This window comes from Lepidochelys olivacea (assembly GCF_965140295.1).
Source record: "Lepidochelys olivacea isolate rLepOli2 genome assembly, chromosome: 1".
Lineage (NCBI taxonomy): Eukaryota > Metazoa > Chordata > Testudines > Cheloniidae > Lepidochelys > Lepidochelys olivacea.
Genome location: NC_140411.1, coordinates 37,869,537 through 37,878,111, shown reverse-complemented (window position 1 = coordinate 37,878,111; position 8,575 = coordinate 37,869,537). Strand labels below are relative to the sequence as shown.

At 48.8% G+C, this 8,575-nt stretch overlaps 1 protein-coding gene across 1 annotated transcript; it reads left to right on the top strand.

Moving 5' to 3' along the window:
- Window positions 1–2,331: 2,331 nt before the first annotated feature.
- On the top strand, window positions 2,332–8,272 carry LOC311523268 (vitelline membrane outer layer protein 1-like). The gene is made up of 3 exons (XM_084633038.1): window positions 2,332–2,565; window positions 5,316–5,419; window positions 7,899–8,272. The coding sequence occupies exons 1-3, from the start codon at window positions 2,395–2,397 to the stop codon at window positions 8,191–8,193; spliced, it is 570 nt and encodes a 189-aa protein (XP_084489164.1). The 5' UTR covers window positions 2,332–2,394; the 3' UTR covers window positions 8,194–8,272.
- The last annotated feature ends 303 nt before the right edge of the window (window positions 8,273–8,575 follow it).

Below are 8,575 nucleotides of genomic sequence, written 5' to 3'. Positions count from 1 at the left end.
GCAGCCTGAGGCAGTCACCCAGCATGGAAAATTTCAGGGCAAACAGTTGCAGTTTGACAAGTTATAAGCAACTTAGAAGAACTGTTGGGCAATTTTAATTATAGGCGGTGCCAGCAGCCCAGTCTATATTAATAAATGGGCTCCTTCTTCCAGGTGTTGTCAGCAGCAACAAAGTTTGGGTTCAGCTATCTTAAGAGGTTTCTCTTTAAATTAACAAACAACAGCAGCTTGAGCCGCCACCCAGAAACCAGGGAAAAATGAACAGAAGAATGGCCATACTGGGTTCCCTTAGCAGGCAATACTTCCCCTCTCGTAAGCACTGAATCTGAATATAAAACAAGGAAGACTTTATTTGGGTGCAAGGGGACACAGAATCAACTTGGGGAAACACACCAACTATACACATAAATGAATAAACTAGCCAACCTATGATATCTTTGGCAGAAGTCTGTTAACTCAGTTCCCCACCCTCCAAGTGAATGTCCAATAAGCAACTGCCTTTTTCACACATCACTTTCCTCTCCCCACTAAGGTCCACTTATGGTTGGTGTCAACGAGGAGCATAGTCCCAGAGTCCAGGACAGCACTTAGCCAGCCTGCATCCCACCCCCAGGGGAAGTGCTGCCTGGTCTGGTCCTGAGGCTCCACCACAAAACCCATCTATGGTGATTTCAATTTTATTGGTGCTGGGTAGGGGCCTCCTTACCAGTGTTCACTCAACGCTGCTCCTGTCCGCTGCTGCCTCTCACCACAAATTTGCTTCTGCATTATCTCTTGTTGCAGAGTAGCCTCTGACGTCTCTTGGCAACAGCTTCCATGAAGGGGGATCAGTGATCTGTAGAACCCTCCAGCACACTCCTTGCCATAAGCAAAGTGCACCTCTCCTCCTTCCTACACCTCAGTCCCACTCCCACACCAATTTGGAGTTCGTGTATTATTCTGGTGACTCCCCAAAGTGTCACTTGGAGGATTTATGGGAAGAAAACTTATGCAAATTAAGTCTTGGTAGCTGTACTTTCCCTGTTCACCAACCAATGGTGGCAGAGAGCTCCTTATCCTCTAAAGCAGGAGTGGTCAATAGGTGGCCCAAGGGCCAAATCCAGACTGCCAGATGCATTTGAACAGACCACAACATTTTTTTTTACTTATTCTTATAATTATTTTTTATATTTTTGTATTTTCTCTAGAATCTGGACCTTGACTATACCTTGATGAAGAAATCTGGTGGAACTTGATAAAAAATAATTGATTACCCCTGCTGTAGAGCTTCTGTCTCTCTGGAGGTCTGGGTAAACAGCTTTGAAGCAGTTCTTGGCCACTCTTTCTCCTGTTCGCCAACAGATGGTAGTGGTAAGCTCACTGCCTTCTGGGAACTTCAACCTCAGGACTGACACATACAACTGTTAACAATGACCCCAGCTCTTGCAGCCTTTCTGTGTTGGCCCTTCTCTCCCCAGAAGCTGATTTGTTTATTCTTTAAGAAACTTTTCTGTAGAAACTGGATTTTACCTAACCAGGTGGGCTAGTCGCACAGATTTTAATGGAAAGGGCTAAGAATTGAATAGGCACCTCAGAAGAAACTGGCCTTGTTTTCTCCCAGGAGACAGAGACTGCAAATGGCCTCTGCTTCCTCATAAAGGTAAGCAGCCAAGGGTAAGTGTCTTAACTTTATCCTATGGGCATGCCACATCCTGATTGAACGGGGAACACCTCCCTCACCAATCCCTGGGGCAGAGTCCGGGGTAGGCAAGATAACAACCGGTAGGTGAAGAGCATGGAACAATGGGTTGTAAAACAGATATGTTTGCTCATCCAGGACCACATGGTTCCAGCCTGGAATGGGTAAAATTACCGTTTGGCTGGTGCCCAGATTTATGGACAGGGAGATGGGGTAGGGAGGGTGGAGAAAAATCTCACCACTCAGTGTGAGGGAACTTCAGGGAGCAGAAATGAGACCCTGAGATAAAGCTATGAAAGAAAAAAAATCTCTCTCTCTGCCCCTGCCAATCCCAGGACCCTCTTCCAGTACAGCTGCAAGGTCCTCTCCCCTGCTTCTCTTTACCTCTGAACCTTCAGCAGCTGCCCTAAAATCTGCTGCCTGCCCTTAGGACACACAGTCCCTCTTTTGCCCACTTTGCCCTGGCCCTGGGCAGCAGTTTCCTTCAGCCGCTGACAGTCTCACTGGGAAATAATGAGCCCTTTGTGTGCGAGGGCTGGTTGGGTCAGTGCCTAGGCGCAGGGATGTGGCAATAAGTGATTACTCCCAGTTGGATTTGGCACCAGGCCAGCAAGGAAACCCAGCCTAGCTTTCCTGGCTATAAATCTCCCTGGTGCCTAGGGGTGTTAGTCACTCACAAGCTTCTCCGTGGATAGCTTCAGAGCTGATGCTGCACAATGCAGCCCCTTATCCATGCAGGGCTCTGCCTGCTCCTCTCCTGCTACTTCCAAGATGCAGGGGCAGACAGGTACATCTACACCCTCACTGTACCCAATGGAGGCCCATGGGGTGAATGGGGGAGAAAGGAGTTTTGCACCCGTGGCTACGCTAATGGATTTGCATTGAAGGTAAAATTCTTCCCATCTTACTGCCACTTCCTCACCCCCACCCAGTCTCTCAACAAGAACTTCTCCTGACTCTAGGCTGTTACCTGGGTTTTTAAAAATCCTCTTTTCCTCACACTCTGGTCAGCCATTGGCATACAGGGTCACTGATTTTATTAAAGGGTGTGGGGCAGGGAATGTCTGTGATCCCAGAGCTGGGGCTGAAACGAGATGAAAACACAATTGTTTGCACAGCTGGGTTAATGGGGCTTTGCTTTCAGCTCAACCAGAAACATCTGTCAAAGCAGAAAGGGCCAGGGGGTATAAGGGCAGAGTTAGGAGGCGATATTAAAAGAGCTAAATCTGTCTGGCTCGGGTGAGCTGCGAGTGAGAGGTGGGGATGTGACCATTGTCTGTAAGCACCTGAAAGGTGTTAACATGAAAGGGCGTGGGGGGGGGGCGTATTTGAGGGGGAAAGTAGGAGGAAGGGAATAAAACGAGTGAAGGAAGTTTTGCTTGAAACTCATTCTGAGGGCAGGCCTCCACTGGAAAGTTTTGCCAGCATAGCTATGCCTGTTAAGGGTGTGATTTATTTTCATTTTTTGAAAATATTTCTATGTTGGCAAAAGTCCTAGTAGATGTGCCAAAAGTGCTGTTGCCAGGGCAGTATATTTTGCTCACCAAACTGGAATAAGCTATACCAGCAAAAGTATTTTTCCTGCATCCGATGAAGTGAGCTGTAGCTCACGAAAGCTCATGTTCAAATAAATTGGTTAGTCTCTAAGGTGCCACTAGTACTCCTTTTCTTTTTGCTACTGCAGCTATGGCTACACAAGGAGGACGTTGCGAGTAAGGCTAGAACAGCAAAACTATTCTAGTGTAGACTCGGCCTCACGTTTCCCTGCCAGAGAAGGAACTGTTAGTCTGTGGAGTAAGGGAATGAGTGGGAGCACCATCACCACTGCATTAAATCCAGCCTGAATATCTCCCCTCTCTAACTGCTGTGAATCTGTGTGTTGCTGCAAGAGTGAAAATCCAGTGGGGGGGTTGTGGGTAGGGGCAGCCTGCTCACTCTTCCCAGCTGGCATCCAGGGTCTCTGCCTGACAGAGTGGATGTCAAAGAGGTGGAAAACATAAAGGGGAGTACAGGAACTCCTCACTTAACGTTGTACTTATGTTCCTGAAAAATGCTACTTTAAGCAAAATTTTCCCATAAGAATTAATCTAAATGGGGGAGGAAGGAGAGGGTTAGTTAGACACACATACACACTATAAGTTTTAAACAAACAAGCTCAAGGCTAATTAAGGTGTGGTTCCCTGTAGACTAGGGAAGGTGGCTGCAGGTTAATTGGAGCACCTGCAGTCAATTAAGGCCCTGTTAGAAACCTAATAAAACCCCCTGCTTTAGGCAGAGAGAAGAGGAGGAGAAAAGAGAGGACTGGAGCTTGGAGGTGTGCTGTGAGACTTGGAAAATCAGAGAACTGAAGTAAGGGGGAGAGAACTCCCTTCCCTAGCATCTAAGGACTGCAGGTATCCCACCCAAGGGGAAGAGGGTAAGAATCCACAGGGGTTGAGAGGGGCTGGGGCTCAGAGTAAGGAGCAAACCCAGACCCCTTGTCCATTTCCCTCCTTTACCACCGTCCTGGGCCACTAGCATGGCCAATGACACCCAAGAACAGGGGCAAGGGGTGGCATCTTAGCTCCCTGCCAAGAAAAGCGCAGGACCCACCAGACTAACATCGGCCATCTTGTCACACTGTATACAGCAATTATGACTGTGAAACTTGGTTGAGGTGGTGGAGTCAGGGTGGGATATTTCCCAAAGAATGCCTTGCTGCTAAATTGTGAACCAGTGCTCGGCTGAGCTCTCAAGGGTTAACACATTGTCGTTAATGTAGCCTCACACTCTACAAGGCAGCACGAATGGAGGGAGGAGACACAGCATGGCAGAGAGAGACAGATGCAAACACTCTGTGTGTGAGAGATGAGCACTGCCCCTTTAAGTACGCTGACCACACTCTAAGTACATTGCCTTTTTAAGTCGATCAAGTTTTAAGTTGAGACAGCAGCTGCTGCCAGCAAGCTCCCTCTGTCCTGAGCCCCGTCGTGTCCCCCCTGGCTCTGTGGAGATAGGGGGCAGAAGTAGGGGGAGGGGGACACCCTGGCATTAGCACACCTCTTCCTCCACCCCTTTGCACAGCAAGCAGGAGGCTCCTGGGAGCAGCTCCAAGGCAGAGGGCAGGAACAGCACACGGCAGTGGGGGGAGGGACAGCTGAACTGCCCAGCAGTTGATAGCTTGCTGGGCGGCTGCTGCACAGGGAACTTAGGGGGGCTGCCAGTTCACCCTGGTTCCAAGCCCCCACCAGCTAGCTGCAACGGGCTGCTCTTCCTGCAAGCAGTGGACAAAGCAGGCGGCTGCCAAACAACGTTCTAAGGGAGCATTGCGGAACTTTAAACGAGCATGTTCTCTAATTGATCAGCAACATAACAACGTTAACCGGGACGACATTAAGTGAGGAGTTATTGTATATGGGAAAGGTTATTTAGTTGCCTCCCAGCTTCCCAGGGCAGTGGCTGTAACGTGTGTCAGGAGCCTTCTGGGACTGATTATTGCTGGACATTTCCCTTTTTTTTTTCTTCTTTTTTTTTTAAAAGAAATGTAGTTAATTTAATAACAGGAAGTTGGGAGCTTTATTGGCTTGGGGGATGGGATTCCCAACCCGTCTCCTCCCAGTCTGTACCTGTGCCACCATCTTCTGTACCCCTCTCCTAGGTGGAGCCTTTCCAAGGCGGCGGGGTAAAACATGATGACACGGCTTTGAATGGCATTCGCTTGTACTGCACTGACGGCTCCAGCATCGAGTCCACGGTGGGGCCGTGAGTAGCCCTTTGGTTTCTCTCCCATCCCTCCTGCTCTGGAAGTGCAGAGAGAATATCCATGAACGATGCCATTTGCAAAGGGTCTCTTTTCTGACTATTCTCTCTGTTTGGAATCTGTAAAGGAAAATTAAAATAGGGCATTGGCTGTTCTGTTTCTGCTTCTTTATGATGGACACAGCTGGCCATTTTATGTTAAAATTCAGATCTTGTGTGTCCTGGAAGTTGCTGTGAAGGACTGAAGAGAACCAGTGAAATGAGCCCCAGAGTCCAGTGTGAAAGCTGCAGCAATTGGGGGCTGGGGAAAGGAATTTTTAGCTACATCCTTTCATATTCTTTGGGTGAAATCCTGGCCCTACTGGAATGAGTGGGATTTTGCCATTGACATTGTCGGTTGTTGGCTCCGTGAGCTGCACCAGCTCTGGCTAGGTAGCTGGTACAGCAGACCTCGATCGAACTGCCCAAGAAGACCAAAGACTTGGTTCAGTGGTAAAGGGACTCAGCCAGGTTTATTGTCAACAAAGCACTGTACTAGTACCCCATAGACTCTATAGGAACACTAATACATGTATGCCCATGACCAGCTCAGTAAGTGGCGTGACTTTCTGCTTCCCCCTAGGCCAGACAGACACCTCCTCTGTGACCCCTCTTTCATACACTGATGCAAACAAGCTACGTATTACCCTTCTGATGTGTTTAGTTACCAACCCTACCCCTCGTACTTCCGGGTTCGAACAAAACATTTTCATTAATCATCCCATCCTGTCCTCCCATCCTGGTTTTGCTTGGGGTCGGCATGTTCCTGTTCCATCTCCCAGTATTGTGTTTGTGCCATACCTTTATGTCGGGGAGGGGGGATGGTACCTGCGTCTTCTGGAATGTGCACACATGAATACCTTGAGCCTAGTACTTCTTGGAAGTACCTGTGTTTTTTTGCCAAGTGCATGTATCACACAGCAAGTGTCTACTTTGTAACAGGGCCTGACTTTAGCTCAGAACCTGACTCTTGCTAACTTGGCTTTGTCTAATGTTTGGGTATAAGATTCAGCGCAAAGTATCACAGATCCAGTCAGGTGCCCCCTTCCAGCCACCCTCTGGGCTGTTGTGAGGGGAAGCCAAGCCTCTCTGTGCCTGGATCCCCATGTGCTTGGGGCTCAGCAGGCTGCAGCACTGGTTCCTCCTGGGGCCTCTCTGGCACATTTCCTGGTCGTTGACTGTCTGCTACTCCTTCACGGAAGTGGGGCTGCTCCACCAGGAGTGCTGGAAGCTCCCTACAAGTGGGGGAAACACCGGTGCCCAAACCGTGGTCCTATCCCCTTGCTCTGCCTCTTCCGCCCAGAGGCCTCGCCACCCACTCACTCCTCTCTGTCCCCTCCTCCTGTCGCTCACCCTTAAGGCAGGAAAAGTGATGGGGTCTTAGCCCCCTACACCTCCCTGTTCTGGCACCCTTGTGCTCTGCCCACCCTCCCTAGACCCTCAGGACCAGCATTGACCCCCCAAGATACCCCAGTTGCTTAAATATACCCTCTCCCAGATCTCCACCCCTGTTTAATTCCCTTTAGAGGCACACAGTAGTTGTGACGCTCACAACGCACACTCAGCCACTTTGCCCAGAGTCTAACACAACTGTTCTTTTACTTTAGCCTATTAAGTCCAAGATCGTACAGATCATACAAAGCAATAAACATCCTAACTGCAATAAGCCCCGCCCTTTGGGATGCTGGGGGGCTATCTGTGTCCAGGACGGCTGGCAGGTCATCTTACATGCCGGATGACTTCTCCCTCATGAAGTTCCCTTCCCCATCTTCTCTGATCTTGCTCTCTCCTGCCCATTGCTTCCTCTTCCTGTCTGACTCTTTCCCCATCTTTAAATCCCTCCTGAGTCCTGGTCAGCTGCTTTTTTTTCTGTTCTGTGTTTGGTAACTTTCCACTGCGCAAAAAAAACCCCTCCCCTCAGACAGAGGAGCAAGTTATTTTTTTTGTATTGGAATGCAGTTACTCTTTTGCATGGTCAAAGCATCGTCATTAACATTAAGTACCTCCCTGTTGTCTTCAGTCTAGAGAATATTTGGTACGTGTCCTGTCAGCAATGGTGGCTCCACATACAGGGAGGCATTTATGATACAGCAGGTTTTCATAGTAACATTTCATAATAACTTAATATCAACCAGAACTGATAAGTTCTACACACATTTTCCCAAATTTGTCACTCAAAGCTCATCTCCGGAGTCCTCCAGCAAAACCAGGGAAAACCAGGCTTGACACTTCTGATATTTCTAAGGTTAAATACAAGCAAGAAAAAACACTACTCAAGAAAAAGAAAACAAAATACCCCAGGTCCTTCCAGGCCTGATTTCAAGTCACTGCTGTGTGACCTATGAACACTGGGCTTGGTGCACAGTAACTAGGATGACTGGTGCCCTGTGGTGGGTTGCAAACCCTGAATAAGCCTCAGGTAATTTATTTTCTTCTTTGGCAGGTGGGGCCGTTGGACTGGGGTCCACTGGTGCCCCAAGAGCAACCTGATCTCCTTCTCGCTGAGAGTGGAATCATCCCAGGGAAAGGGCGATGACACGGCGGCCAACAACATCCAGTTCACATGCTCAGATGGGACTGGGCTGATGGGCACCTCGCAGTCCTGGGGTGATTTTGGTCCATGGAGCAGTCGCTGCAGCTCTGGGGCCATTTGTGGGATCCAGACGAAGGTGGAGGCATCCCAGGGCCGTGGGGATGACACTGCGCTCAATGATGTGAAGTTCTTCTGCTGCAACTAAATGAGCACCTGTCCCTGCCCATCCCCCAACACCAGCACCTGCCCGTTAAACACCATTAAAGTTTAGCTCTGCTTTTGAAGAGGACGGTGTCTGTCTTATTGACCCAAATCAGATGTGATCATGTACCATCTCCACATCTACAAGGGAATGCTGGATTGTGAGGAGAGCCAGGAGAAGAGGAGACAGGGAGGAGCGTGGAAGGGGGGAGAGATAATGCCTATGATAAGGAGAGAGAGGGGATGCATGGCCATATTGGGTAGAAAGGTGTTGGGAATCAAGTAATTTTATTCTAAAAATGGTTAAAATTTCTTGTCCAGAGAACCAAGGAATGACTGGGGCCAAATCGTGTGTGTGAGAGACTGATTTTTGTAAAGAAGTAGAC

Excerpts from the sequence above, each read along its gene's own strand:
- LOC311523268 (XM_084633038.1), top strand. The coding sequence starts at position 2,395 with ATGCAGCCCCTTATCCATGCAGGGCTCTGCCTGCTCCTCTCCTGCTAC. Across the intron at positions 2,566-5,315 it reads CTAATGGATTTGCATTGAAG|GTGGAGCCTTTCCAAGGCGG; the intron begins GTAAAATTCTTC and ends CCCCTCTCCTAG. Across the intron at positions 5,420-7,898 it reads ATCGAGTCCACGGTGGGGCC|GTGGGGCCGTTGGACTGGGG; the intron begins GTGAGTAGCCCT and ends CTTCTTTGGCAG.